General features: G+C 47.0%; 1 protein-coding gene across 2 annotated transcripts in view; it reads right to left on the bottom strand.

Moving 5' to 3' along the window:
* ANLN (anillin, actin binding protein) overlaps window positions 1–14,895 on the bottom strand; it is a 256,636-nt gene that overhangs the window by 27,203 nt on the left and 214,538 nt on the right. For both annotated transcript variants that reach the window (XM_086964829.1, XM_086964830.1), the window contains one exon: window positions 8,729–8,841. In XM_086964829.1, the coding sequence (XP_086820955.1) occupies window positions 8,729–8,841 (113 nt within the window). The remainder of the gene's footprint in view (window positions 1–8,728; window positions 8,842–14,895) is intronic.

Here is a 14,895-nt window from a genome sequence, read left to right as displayed (position 1 = left end):
AACGCTCTCTCGACCTCCGGCCGGACCGGGACCGCTCCCGGTCCCGACGTGGGGCCGACACCCGGAGCTCCAGTAGCTTGCGGGACCGCTCCCGCCTAGCCTTGTTGGTGAGGGCCCGGCAGTCGACGCAGGAGTCCACGTCGTGGTCGGGGCCCAGACACCGGAGACAGAGGCGGTGATGGTCTGTGACCGACATCGTGCGCTCACAGTCATCACAGTGCTTGAACCCAGGCATCCTATCAGGCACAAAGAGAGAAATAACTATCGAAAAACTTGGTCAAAGGACCGGAGTACTGCTCTTCAGATCTGCGTCCACTGGCGCGGAAAAAAGAAGAAGAACTGACGTCAGCGCGCGGAGGCGGCGTCTATATACTCCAGCGACGTCATCACGGCGCATGACGCCGACGACGGACGCGGAGCCGCAGGGGACGCCTGCAGACGACGCCTACCGACGCGCAGGGGTACTGCTACACAAAAGTTTCCGGATCCAGACTGACGCCTGGGGATATTCTAAGGTAAGGAATCTAACACTAACGTGTTTCTTTCAGATTACATAGTACATCAAGGCTCTCTTAACGTCAAGGGTGTGGAGCATCCGCTCCGCCAGCGTCTCTGGGTTTTGGAAAAACACCGGCAACTCAATTGTCTGGTTTATATGGAATTGAGACACAACCTTGGGTAAGAATTTAGGGTTAGTGCGGAGCACAACCCTGTTAGCATGCACCTGGAAGAAAGGTTCTTGAATAGTGAGCGCCTGCAGCTCGCTAACTCTTCGTAGCGATGTAATTGCTACTAAGAACGCAACTTTCCAAGTTAGAAACTGAAGCTCACAAGAGTGCAGTGGCTCAAAGGGAGGACCCATTAGCCTTGTAAGAACCACATTGAGGTTCCAGAAAGGCCTTGATAGCAGGGACCTTAAAGAGTGACAGGTGTTGCCTATTCTGGAGGTATGCCGCCATAGCAGACAGGTGAATGCGGATGAAAGAGTACGCTAAATTGCATTGATACAGGTGAAACAGGTAACAAATGATGTTTTGAATGGAAGCATCTAGCGGGTCAATATTGTGGTTAACACAGTAGATGACAAACCTCTTCCATTTGGCCGCATAGCAGGCTCTAGTAGTGGGCTTTCTTGCCTCCCGAATGATGTCCATGCAATCGGGAGGAAGATTGAGGTAGCCAAACTCTAGGACTTCAGGAGCCAGATCGCCAGGTTGAGCTGTTGCGGATCTGGGTGCTGAATGTCGCCATGGCTCTGCGTCAGAAGGCTGGGAGTGAGATGAAGCCTTTGATGCGGTACCACGGAGAGTTCCAGAAACGTGGTTTACCATGGTTGGCGAGCCCACGTTGGAGCAACCAGGATGAGCGTCATCGAGTGCTGCCTGAGCTTGCGTGCCACCAGCGGTATCAGAGGTGCTGGGGGAAAAGCGTACGCAAATCTGCCTGACCAGTTCATCCACATCGCATTGCCCTGTGATTGCGGGTGTGGGAACCTGGCGGCGAAGCTTTGGCATTTTGCGTTCTCCTTTGTGGCGAACAGGTCTATTTCTGGATGACCCTACTTTTGGAAGTACGGTTGGAGTACTGACGGATGTATCTCCCACTCGTGCATTTGATGGCTGTGCCTGCTGAGCAGATCCGCCATCTGATTGTCCTTGCCCGGGAGATGCTCTGCCATGAGGAAGATGTTCCTCTGAATGGCCCACTTCCACATGCTCTGAGCCAGATGAGACAGCTGCGGAGAGTGTGTGCCTCCCTGCTTCTGAATGTAGTACATGGCCGTCATGTTGTCCTTCCGGATCAACACGACTTTGTTGCACAGATGTACTTTGAACGCCTTTAAGGCCATGAAGATTGCCATCAGTTCCAACACATTGATGTGCATCTTCCTTTGCTGTAGTGTCCAGAGTCCCTGCACTGTGTACTGGAGTACATGCGCTCCCCATCCCTGGAGAGAGGCGTCCGTTGTCAGGATAATCTGTGGCATAGGCTCTTGGAATGGTCGGCCCTTGCAAAGGCTTTGTGGATTCCACCAATGCAGAGAGTTGTATGCCCGACCGCTCACCAACACTAGGTCTGTCAGTTGCCCATGAGCCTGAGTCCACTGACGTGCAAGGCACTCCTGAAGCGGACGCATATGTAGTCTGGCATGCGGGACAATGGAGATGCAGGAGGCCATCATGCCTATCAACTGCATGAACACCTTCGCTGGAAGCGAGTGCTGAGGTCTGAATCGTTGGATCAGCGCCTGGATACTGGCGATTCTCACTGAATTTGGCTGCGCAGTGGCTGCCAGAGTGTTGATTGTCGCGCCCAGATACTGTCGCACGTGGGCGGGCTGGAGATGGGACTTTGGGTAGTTCAGAGAGAATCCCAGATCGTGCAGGAGATGAATGGTGCGTGACACGTGGTCGACGCACTGCTGTTCTGTCTTTGCTTGAATGAGCCAGTCGTCCAAGTAGGGGTAGACGTGGACGTTCTGGCGACGGAGATGCGCCGCCACAGTCGCTAGGCACTTTGTAAACACCCTTGGCGCCGTGGTGACCCCGAACGGCAGAACCCTGAACTGGTAATGCTGGTCTTGAATCGTGAATCTGAGATACTTCCTGTGGGAAGGATGCAGGGGGATATGAAAATATGCATCTTTCAGATCCAGCGTAGCCAGGAAGTCCCCCTGCTGAAGCAGGGGGAGCACTTGCTGTAACGTGAGCATATGGAAGTGCTCCGAGAGAATGTACCAGTTGAGGGGCCTGAGGTCCAGGATGGGCCTGAGGGATCCGTCCTTTTTGGGGATTAGAAAATACAGGGAGTAAACCTTTGTTCCCCTTTCTTGCAATGGAACGAGCTCTATTGCCCCTTTTTGCAGCATGACTAGAACTTCCTGCTGCAACAAGGTCAAGTGCTCGCCGGACATAGGACGGCTCCTTGGGGGTATGTTTGGTGGAATGGAAGTAAGTTCCAGACAGTAACCGTACTGGATAAGAGACTTGACCCACCTGTCCGTGGTGATGGATTTCCACGCTGGCAGGAACTGCTGGAGTCTCCCCCCGACCGGTGTTGTATGGTCGGGGGGCAGTGACAAGACGTCACTGCTTGTTGGCGGTGGTGGACCTGGAGCTGTTGTTTCCACGTCCCCTGCCCTTGTCGTTATTGCCTCTGTAGCCACCTCTACCCTTGTTGTTGTACGAGGTTTGGGTGTTACTTTTGTAATACTGTGTGGACTGCGATGCCTGACCCCTTGAGGTGCCTCTGGAATTGGAGCGGCGAAAGGAACCACTCCGAAACTGCTGATTTTGGAGGGCCCCCATAGACTTGGCAGTTTCCGTATCTTTTTTCATCTTTTCCAGTGTCGCATCCACCTCAGGGCCAAACAGGTGGTCAGGATTAACTGTTTGATTCAGTATTGTAGTTTGAATGTCGGGTTTGAACCCTGAAATTCTAAGCCAAGCATGCAGTCTAAGCAACACACTGGTGTTGATCGCGCTGGAGGCTGTATCTGCCACATCCAGTGCACATTTTATGGATGCATTCGTAATGAGCTTTCATTCCTGAATCAGCATTTCTCCTGCCTCCTTGTACTGGTCAGGCAAGTGTTGCAGTAGTGATTCTAAGGTGTCATAATGAGCCCTATCATAGCGTGCAAGTAGGGCCTGTGTGTTAGAGATTCTCCAAATATTAGCTGCCTGTGCAGCAATTCGTTTGCCTGAGGCCTCAAAGATCTTGGACTCTTTGTCTGGGGGAGGAGCGTCACCAGTGGTCTGCGAGTTCGCCCTCTTCCGAGCGTTGGAAACAACCGAGTCCAGTGGCAAGTGTCCCTTGATGTATGTTGGATCCGAGGGCGCTGCCTTATATTTCTTGTCGATGCGAGGGTTGACGACACGCGCCCGGGTGGGCTCCTTGAAGACCTCCGTTGCGTGTTTGAGCACCCCCCTAAGCATTGGCAGTGTTTTGACCGACTTTTCAGCCACTGAGAAAGTGTCAAATAAAAAGTCCACATCCACAGGGTCCGAGTGCAACTCGACATCGTGGTTAGCTGCAGCTCTTTCGATCAGAGCGTTGAAGGCCGCTGAGTCTTCTGTCGGTGACGTCTTGGCCGCAAAAAGTTGCGTGTCCTGGCCCGACTGCGGGTCCTCCGGGTCGCCTCCGGCCGACCAAGGTTCGTGCTCCTCCTCCGGATCAGAGTACGCCGGATAGACGTACTCGGCGTCTTCCTCGTCCGCATCGCCTGCGGCGGAATGCGTTGGCGAGTGTCCTAGGGCTTGTGGAGACATAGGTTCTACCAGAGCTGAAGATTCCGCAGAGTCCCTCTTATTTTTGAGAGGGATCCGAAAATGTTCCAACACCGGCTCCGTGGTGATTTTCCTCTTGAGGAGAGACAGTTTCCCAGTGTTGGCGTCGATGATGACCTCTCGACGTTCCTCTTCAGCAAGCGGCTGGAGCCATAGCTTTGACACCACCAAGGCAGCTTTCGGTGTCAATACCTCCTTTGAGGGCCCGCCATGTTTCGGCGCGAAAGCCTTCGGCGTCGACTTGGGCGGCAGGGTAAAACGGATAGGCGTCTGCGCCTTCGCAGGCTTCGGCGTGAGCTTAGGCGCCACAGTGCCCTGATTGGGAACCACACTGTCCTTCCGTATCCGCTGCAGGGATTCCGCTACCTTCTTTGTTAAGGCAGGAGAGGGCTTGACCGGCTCGAGCGATCTTCCCGCGTCGAGAGTCGGATCGATGGCAGGCACCTTCTTCGGGGCCGACACCTCATGCGCCTTGTCCCCAAGGGCCGGCGCCGGCCGAGCCCTGTGCGCGTCGTCGCCCTGACGCTTCTTTGGAGCCGTCTTCGGGTCCCCGACCCCTTTCGGCGCCGACGCAGCCGCGTCGGTCGACTTCGCCTTCGGCGCCGACCCCGAGGGCTTCGGGTCGGCCATCTTGGCGTGGCTCTTCAAGTCGGCCATCTTGGCGTGGCTCTTCAAGTCGGCCATCTTGAATTTTTTGGAAGTTGACGCCTCCAGAACCTTCTGCCCCAGCGCAACTTTCACTTTCGGTTTCGCATCCGAGGGTGCATGACCAGATGGCTTCACTTTCGTTTTCTTCAACGGGAGTGGCGCCTCAGAAATGTCCGTGACCGGGCCCGGAGGCGGGGACGTAGGACTTATAAGTAGATCTTGGGTAAGGCCCGAAGGCGATCCCTCGACCTGGGCCGTATGAAGGGGATTGACCCCTGAGTCTGGTTGGGGATGCTCCTCCTCCGAGCTATCCCCTACGGTGGCAATAGCCCGATCGTCGTCCCCTACCTCGTCGGCGACTTCGTCAAAGTCCTCATCACCCGCGTCGTAGGCATCTCCTTCGGACGCGGGACTAGATTCCGAACCTTGTACGTCGTCTTCGTCTCCAACAGATTCCTGGAATATGTCGTCTGGTGGGGGCGCCGCGGTAGCCGAGAACTTGGCTTGGAGCCTATTGGCCCGACGAATCTTGAGAGTTTTCTTGCACCGGAATTTCGAGAACGCCATGCAGCTGTCTTCGTTATGGTCCGGTGACAAGCATGTATTGCACACGGGGTGCACGTCGAGGTGTGAATATTTGGAGTTACACCCCGGGCACTTCTTAAACGGTGTCCGCTCCATAGCAGAAGTGTAGTGTAGGCCCGTCCGCGCCGAAAGCACGCGGAAGGGTAGCAAGAGTTCGGAGCTGAGAGTCAGACAAGAAACCCGAACGCAACTATACCGACGCCCAGCCTAAAGACCTTTTGGTCTCGAGTAGAAAAGTTGAACAACTATCGGTTCCGACAGAGGGAACCGAAACACATCCGAACCCAATGGCGGGAAAAAAACAATCTGGGGATGGAGGCGATGCCCATGCGCACTGTAGTCCAGGGGAGGAGCCACCTATCTCGTGATACTTCGAAGACTCTTCCAGGACAACAATGTGCAATCATCCGGACCCAACACTAGGCGGCGATCTATGCACAGATATGAATTCAGCAGCCCACATGCCTCGAACAAAGGACTACTATCACCTATTAGGCGGTTAAGTCCAAAGCTTATAGAGGACACAGCATTCAGAATTTTTTTTTAAGCCAAATAAGATTAAAGGTCGACTGGGTTTAAGGCTGTGAAACATTGCAAGTATACAGTGGAGGGAGATAAACTGAAAATAGACAAAACCTTAGGACTAAACGCAGAGCGAATTAGCAGGGCATAATGTGAATCACGCCCCATTCCACTCACACCTCAGTCCTCTCACTGCTGGCAGGACTCAGGAAACATTCTTGTGCGAAAAGTAGGATTTTATGTTTTAAGAACATGGTAAGAAAACAGACAAGTCAAATAAAGTTTCAATGTTGGAAACATCTGTGAAAGGATTAAATGTTTGCTGTTGACATAAGCTGTGGCCAGCATTTTACAAGTTTTAATTCCAAGAAGGCCAATTCCACCTTCCGTCATTCAGAGGTAAGCAAATGGAGTACCTTAGCATGAGTTATGCTAACACGTAACCTACTGCACTTGGAAAAGACAACACATGGTAGAAAGGGTAATACATATACAATTTGTATTAAGATTTTCAAAAAGGAACAGGACTAGGTCAATACATCTTGAGACTATTTCTCTGCAATGTTAATCCAAATTGCTCTCTGTCTGCAACCATTTCACGGCTCTTTCTCTAAACCAGAGATCTTCAAACTGGAGGACGGGCTCCCTGGAGGTGGCCTGAATTATTGATCTCAGGCACTGACCAAGAGGAGCATCATGCTGAATACAGTGCTTTGTTTTTATTGAAAAAAAGAGTGGCAGTTAGCCACTCTGTAATGGGCCATCTAAAACCTCTTGTCACTCCTCTCATGCTGGAAGTAGGCACCTCATAGTGGTAATGGCTCTAGATGACCCTCAAAGGGTGTGCCCCTAAAATATCTGGGTAGTAAGCTTGGATGGCATCAAATATCATGGACACAATTTCGAAGGGCAGTGCAAAATACAAAGTATTTAAAGGTAAGTACAAATGTAATTGAATAAAATTTCCTGTTGTGGGAATGGGAACACATTCCACAGTCTGCAACCATATACTTTGAGAAGAATTTCTAGATTTATTACGAACCAAATTATTTTTTGAGAATGACAGTAAATCTCATGTTGATAATCTTAAAACATTACTGGAACAAGAAGACTGCGATTTATGCACACATTTGAATTTGATCCAAAATTCAAAGTCAACTAAATCCTCAGCTAGTTTTGTTACATCGTCCTGCTTTATCGAAGTCTATTGTGAATCCATTAGCTGTTCTGAAAAGACTAGTTTGTTCATCAGTTTTGGGATGGACCCACATAGAAGGACAACGTTTTGTAGAGAAAGAACGGATAGCTTGTATGAATGACTTATGTAGGATTTTGAGAAACACAGATTTAAGAGATGTCCAGGTGAAAAGGGTGGATGTCACCACACTTGCTACTTGGGTGTGGAATGCCAAATCATCATGAATTATTAATCAGATTCCACATCCCATTAACTAGAACCATGGCATTATGCACACTCAACAAGCCATTGAAAGGGATGAGTGTTGCAACACCCGACAACCAATAATGAATACCTCAAATTTACTTCCATTGTTCTGTAACAAGATTTGCCTGTATCCTACAGTGTGCGAAAAACTCACCATCACCATGGCCACATACATGGAGTGTCATGATGGATTAACAATTTAGGTTTGATTGGCTTAGAACCCCAACCCTGCAGATCACTAGCCTCACCCTCATGGATCAATCGAAACCTACTGAAATTGAGTAGTGAGACGAGACAAAGCACCAAGCAGAAAAGTGACATGGAGTTATTATAACAGTTTTCTTAGATTTCAAAACAGAGTTTTAGATTTGCTATCCTGAATTGTGTGCAGCCGCCACATCTCACTTTTGCCTGGCCTTAAAATAAAAATAAAAGATTTAAAAGACATTTGGTCCTTCAGGTCCTTTATTTATTTTTAACAGAAATTAAAGTCCTTTCCCTGGTTTTATTTTTTTAAACCGAAATAAACATTTCGCAAAGTAGTTAGGATTTGATAGAGGGGCATGATTCCACAAAGCATTGCTTGTGAAGGCATCATGGTAGCACCCAACTTTTTAACTTTTTGCTGTGGTTCCAAATACTTATCTTGTGCTTTCAAAATGGTGAAAAGCAACTACAGAACTCAATCGACTGGAAATACAATCAAGATCGAAGAGCTACAGGAGGAGCCAACGTTGTGGATGGGCTGGTACATTTAACTACTTTGTTCTCAAGCATCAACCACATCATTCTCTCTCCATTATAAGGCTGTTTTGTCATATTTGTAAATGGATCCCTTGAAGTGCAGTCTAAAAGGAGAGCCAAAATGTGGGTGGCTTAACAAATACTGAATATCACAGGGCACGATCACTGCAGGCACATTGGGTTGCCCAAGAAAGTCTCAGATGCAATTAGAAGCAATGAAATCTGTGTTCTGGATTAGAAGGGGGAAGAAAGAAAAATGACAAAAAGTTCAGGCGACTCATTTTGGGATGCACACCGCATGAAAAATGCTAGTAAAGAAGATTCTCCATTACAAAAGATAGCAACACTGAAGTGAACCCAATGTGTAAACGACTGAAAATAAAGGAAAATTGTGAAAAAGTAAAAGATTTATTTTTTAAAAGATTAACATACTTTTGAAAAATTCCCAAAAACATTAAACACTTGAAAAGTAATTCTGCATTTAACATTAAATTACCTTGTCCAGAGCAAATTTATTGTTGCCTATGGAAGACAATGTGATTTTATGTGATCCAACGAGGACAAAGTTACTGGTTCTTATCGCATTGGGACCGCAGGGGCTAGCCATAGCTGCATTGAGGAAAAAAAATATATGATATGCTAAGAATCAACAGGGGACACATATCTTTTATTTACAGTTTTGTAGGATTTTCAATTAGATGAAAAAGGGGGAATGCATGCAACTGGTGGGCATGGGGGTAAGATTCAACACTACCACGGGTTTGTTAAACGTATAAGAGACCTGAAATGTTATTGCTGCAACTGTACCAGGTTGCAACATTTATAACATCTCAGATGGTAATAACAGTACAGTATTAACTGAAAAAGCATCTATAAGAACACAAAATTCATAACGGTGGGATATAGTAAAGTAACTGAGTCAAGGGTTGAACCGGCCAGCCCTTTGGACAAACCGTTCAGTGTGTAAAGCTCTAAAGCCTGGCCTGCAAATCACAGCTAGGTGATAGTTTCAAAGCCAGAACCTGGACACCAGGAGGTAATTTAAACAAATGCAAATGTTTAACAAAGGAGCAGTCTAATATTTCCTAAAGACCTGTTGGGGTTATTAACACTCATTAACAGTGGAAGTTGCACTATTGGAAAACCAATCATTTTGTAAAACGGTCTCCTTACTCCTAGACTTGATTATCAGTAGGTCAAAGTCTCAAAACACAAACCTGGATGGGTTTTCAAGAATTAACTATAAAATGGATTGATCTAAGTAGAAGCAGATTACAAAATTGATAAAATCTGAAGATATATATATATATTTTTTTAGCCCTGTAGCAAAACATGAGCGCTAGTACTCCATGTTTAATTAAGACTTGAGATTCCTAAAGACTAGCACTTAAAGTCTATCTATTTGATGGCTCATGACTGGGGGGCAGAGCAAGTGCAATGTCAGTTTAGAGACTAGAGAAGAGACCTTAAGAGAAGAGAATCAAAGGAGTACTAAGGGGTTGGGGGAGAACAGAAAGAGTGTCGGTGAATGCCCTACCCATCAATCATTTTTTTCTGTCAATATGTAAATTATTTCATGGCTACTGTCTAGCAAATGAATTGGTGGGCTAGCCATGTGCCTGAAGCTACTGAGGGTCCTCAGTCATTTAGTCTAGCAAGAAATTAATTTTCTCAAGCATGATTTGCAGTGCGGGAGACCTAGGATAAAACATTGAGTAAATGTATGGGAAAATATGGTCCTAAGCATGGTATGACTTAGGTTAGCATCAGCCCAGGGACAAGTATTCAGTACAGTATTTAAATAAAAGCGAATCTCAGGTGGCTGTTTATAGACTGCATCAGTCCAGACATGTCTCTGGAAGGCCACTGGTACATACCGCATGAGCACCAGTACAGACAGGCTACTCTCAAAAATACAGGAAACAATTTAACAAGTTATGAGCGTTGCCTCTATAACAGGTGCAGATTTGCTGCAGAGCGTAGATACTGGTGGTAAAATGTCAAGAGGTGGGTGTCTGATGTCTCTTAAAGAAACATGTCCATCAAAAACCTGGTAGTACAGTTTTAGGATTGACAATTGGAGTGCCACTTATAGAGTATTCACAAAAATACTTAAGCCAAGGTGCCCAGGAGGCTGGTTGGGCAGGCGGGACTCTACAGAGTTGACCAAGACAGCTCTAATACACTTCTAAACCACTGGAAAAAATACCAAAGGAGACCAATTTAGCGGGGTAATGACAAACAAGTTACTAATCTTCGGTAATGCCCTTTCTAGTGGATAGTCTAACCTCAGATTCTAGATCTTCGAGAACCCCCCAGGTGCCTGAATGGATCTAGAAAAAGTTTCTCAAGTCATGCTCCTGTGTGGCGCCATGTGACTCCACATTGGCCATGTACTACCCTCAAACTGACGAAGCAGGAAATGGAAGGTGCATCAGAATTTAAGTCAAAGTTGTATACTTTAGTCCATTGTAAGGCTCAACAGACATAATTGTCGAGTGTCGGGACACCGACGACCCTGCACTCCGTTAATGGGGCTTTACTCCCACAGATGACACTTTGGTAGCCGATATATTTGAGCCTTATTATGGGACGAGTTTCCTACTGTCTTATTTACGGATGAAACTATAGAACATTCTACTTGATTGTTTGAGCCCTGATGAAGTTCCTTTAGTCGAAGGAATGAAATGCTTTGGCTGATAGATACATACTTTTTTCACCAATAAAACAAACTAATGGACTAAAGTGTACGACTGACTTCATTTCTGGTGCACATACCGTATGCTCAAAGACTTTGCTTTGTCTGGACCCCAGTGGCACTTAATGGCGGCAAGGGCCGGCAGCAGATACACAAAACTCTAAATCTGTATAGATAGGGATTGATGTGCTGAACCTTGGGTCAGCTGTTGTAAGGAGTGTTTTGACTGCATATAAGTGCCAACCATACATGCCACTGTCAGGTCCTAGACTAGCTCCTTTCATACACTCAGACACAAAGCGGGGGCAATTGGTAGTGCTAGTGTGCAGGTGCCTAGTTTGGGACCTTTTTATAGGTTAAAAAAAATATGTGACTCCATAGAATAGGGAGCTGAGACGGCAGTGATGAGTCTGTGGCTAGAATAGAGTATCCACAAGAAATGTAAGTATCTTCTAATGGATAATTCTAACCACAGGTTCCTCATATTGGAGTAGATTGTAAAGCAGAGCTTCTCCAGGTTGAGGGTCTCTGGAGTGGACTCATCGAAAAATCTTGCAGGAACATGCAGTCGAAATGTACTTCCCACCGGATACGGCTGTCAAGGCAATACAGATTTGTGAGACTAAGCAACAATGACTACATTACAGCCTAGCATCTGTCAACAGGCAATCCATGTGCCAATGCAGTGGTAACAGCCGTAGTCATGGTGGAATGGGGTTTCAGACCTTCAGATGGCTGTTTCTTGGCAAGTGAGTAAGATCTTAATGGAGTGTAATAGCCACTTCAAAAGGGTTCTCTTCTGCACAGCTTTCTCTTTCTCTGCTCCGGAACTACCCACAAAAAGCTATTTGTCCACACAGTCCACATTGTGTTCCATAATATGATCAATATGAAAGCTCAAAACACTTTTGCGGTCCATCCAGTAAAGCCTTTCCTCCTTATTGGAGGGGTGACCGGGGCAAAGAACGTAGGCAGGATGATAGATTGCCAAACATGGAAAGGAGTCACAACTTTAGGCAAAAACACCAACACCAGTTTGTCGGATACAAAGGTGGTGGAAGGTGAATGCATTGACAGTGCCTGCAGCTCAGTCAAATGAGAAGCTGAAATGATTGCAACGAGCAGCTCTGCAAAGGCTCAATAGGATTGCAATTGAGAAATATTAAGATTAATGAAGGACCTACTGTGGCATCCCAAATAGTTAAGGGGAAAACGTGAGAAGCATTTTATAAACCTCATCCAAACAGGCGATAAAACAAGGTTGGCTTGTCTGGCAAACATGGTAAAAAGGTGATAGAACCTTCAATAGCGACCTCTGCATAGCCATGGTGGGCTCAAGACAAAACAACAAAGCATCTCACAGCTTGGATTGTGAAGGGCCAATCTTGCAGTTACCACACCAAGTCATAAACTTGTCCAGCATAAATGGACTTCATGGTAGCAAGGATGATATCCACCACTTCTGGCGGCAGATCAAACGCATTTAACTGCCTCAGCTCAGGCTCCACATATGGAGGTGTAGATAGTGTAGACTTGGGTGAAGAACCCTGTCATTTTGAGACAGGAGGTACTCCTAAAGTCACAGCTGGATCATAGGACAGCTGCTCATTTCCAGAATATCCAGCCCTGCCAGATGCTGACTGAATAGTTTATCTGCTCTGACATTCAAGGACCCCGACAGGTGGTTTGCCATCAAGAAAATGTTGTGATGCTCCAAACAGTTTCTCTTGGCACAGAACCCACGACCACACTACTCTCAGTTTGTAGCAATACCATCTGACAGTAGTGTTTTCCATGAGAACCTCAATCAGCCTCCCTTAGCCTTCAAGGCCAAGCAAATTTCTTGTAACGCCAGCATGCTGCTATGGAGTCTGGCTTCCATAAGAGAACACAGGCATTTGATCTCCACCTGCCCCAGATGACGTTCCCAGCCCAGCAGTGTCACCATCATCTCTAGGTGGAGAAGTCCCATTCGAAATTTGAATGGTATATTCAATAGGTTTCCTTGATGCTAGGCCCACTGAAATGTCAGATTCCATTGCAAAGCAATCATATACCACATGGAAAAGTCGACAAGTAGCCTCTAAGCGTTTAAAAGGCCTAGACGCCTCGGAGCTGCTCTAAGCAAGATCCAGGAGAGAGGTTGGACTTTCAGGATCATATACTGAATGTCCTAGTCCTAGACTCGCTGTGGAGTGGAAAGGAATGAATGCCACTGTGTCCAGAAACACCAGATATCGCCAGGCACTAGACAGGAGTTGGAGAATTAAACTGTGTGCTAATGACCCGAACTGCATTGGGTGTTGTGAAATAGCTCTTTACTGCAAGGAAATTGAAAATGAATTTCGCCATGAAATTAATGGATTAATCATGAACAAAATAAATAATTGAAATTTCAAAGGTGTTGTGAACTTTCTTAGTTAATTAAAGGAACACGTTGAGAAGAAACATTTTGTTTCAAATAAATTGTGCCCACACCCAAGGGACAGGGTGCACCAGTCTCACATAGCCTGAAAGTCTAATGAGTGCCATGGAGGGACGTTCAGCACCAAAGATAGTGCACACTGTGCATTCCAGACAGTAGCTAGCAGATCTAGCCAGGGCTCCTCCCAGAGAGGAGGACAGATTCTCAAGTACTGGATACCATACTTTCTGGAGCCAGTAGGATGACTTGGGCCTAGTCAATCCTGATCTTCTTAAGATTTGGGGGCAGGAGTGTTCTCAGTGGAAAGGTATACAGGAGTCCAGAGTTAAACTCAAGACAGAACACGTCTCAGAGTGAGACTCCCTGGAAACGAATAGTTTCTTACCGGTCGGTGTAGTTTTGCAGCTTTAAGATCTTTCTGGATTCACTATGCTGTGCATTATTCCGTGGTCTGGTGTTTGGGTCCGGAATCATAGTCTTTTCGTTGGGTTTTTTTTCCGTAGCCCAGGTGGGCGTCGACCTCCCACCTTTTGGTGTCCTTCCGTGACGTCGTCATGCTTCTTGCGGAAGCTCCCACCCATGGGCGCCCTCTTCGGATTCTTTTTTTCTTGTTTTGTGTCTTTTCCGAATCCTTGGCAATGTTCAAGTAAGCTATTTTTATCCGCTTTGTCGTTTAAGGTATCTGTTTCAGTATTGTCCTTGTCTTTTACCACCTGATTCTCCACCCTCATCTTTCGGGGTGGGGTGGGTGGGTTCGCTAGTGAACCCAGAAAGATCTTCAAGCTGCAAAACTACACAGACAGGTAAGAAGCTATTCGTTTTGCAGCGTGAATCTCTCTGGATTCACTATGCTGTGCATAGACTTTATAGCGGTTTGTTACTTTTGTGGCGGTTGGGTGGAAGATGAGCGTTGGCTGTTGAATATATGTTGAAGCACTTTGTCCTACTTGTGCTTCCTTGTTCATTTGTATATCCATGCAGTAGTGCTTAGTGAATGTGTGCACTGAAGCCCATGTTGCCGCCAGGCATATGTCTCGAATGGGTGTGTCAGCCAGGAAGGCTATCGTTGCCCTTTTTTTCCTAGTTGAGTGGGCACGTGCCCCCTCCGCTAGTTCTTGGTCTGCTTGTTTGTGGCAGAATTGACTAGTTTGTGCGATCCATCGTGTGATGGTCCCCTTTGTAACTGGTCTACCCAGGAAACTGCTTGCGAAGGACACAAAGAACTGTTTTGTGCTCCTTTGTTCTTTCTATGTAGTGCATTACTGCCCTTCTAGCGTCCAAGTGTGGAGTGCCCTCTCTGCGCTGGTCGTTGGTTTTTGAAAGAAGCTTAGTATTTTAACTGTCTGGTTGATGTGAAACCTCAACACCACTTTTGGCTCGAAGTGTGGGTCCGTTCTCATCACCACCCTATCATTATGAATTTGGATGTCGGGTTCTTGTAGCGTTAGCGCCTGTAGTTCGCTCACTCTGCGAAGTGAGGTGATAGCCACCAAGAAGGCTGTTTTCATTGTTAGCATTTGTAGTGAAGCCTTATAAATTG

The sequence above is a fragment of the Lissotriton vulgaris genome, chromosome 4_1 (assembly GCF_964263255.1).
Source record: "Lissotriton vulgaris chromosome 4_1, aLisVul1.2, whole genome shotgun sequence".
Taxonomy (NCBI): domain Eukaryota; kingdom Metazoa; phylum Chordata; class Amphibia; order Caudata; family Salamandridae; genus Lissotriton; species Lissotriton vulgaris.
This window is presented reverse-complemented; position numbering and strand designations above follow the sequence as displayed.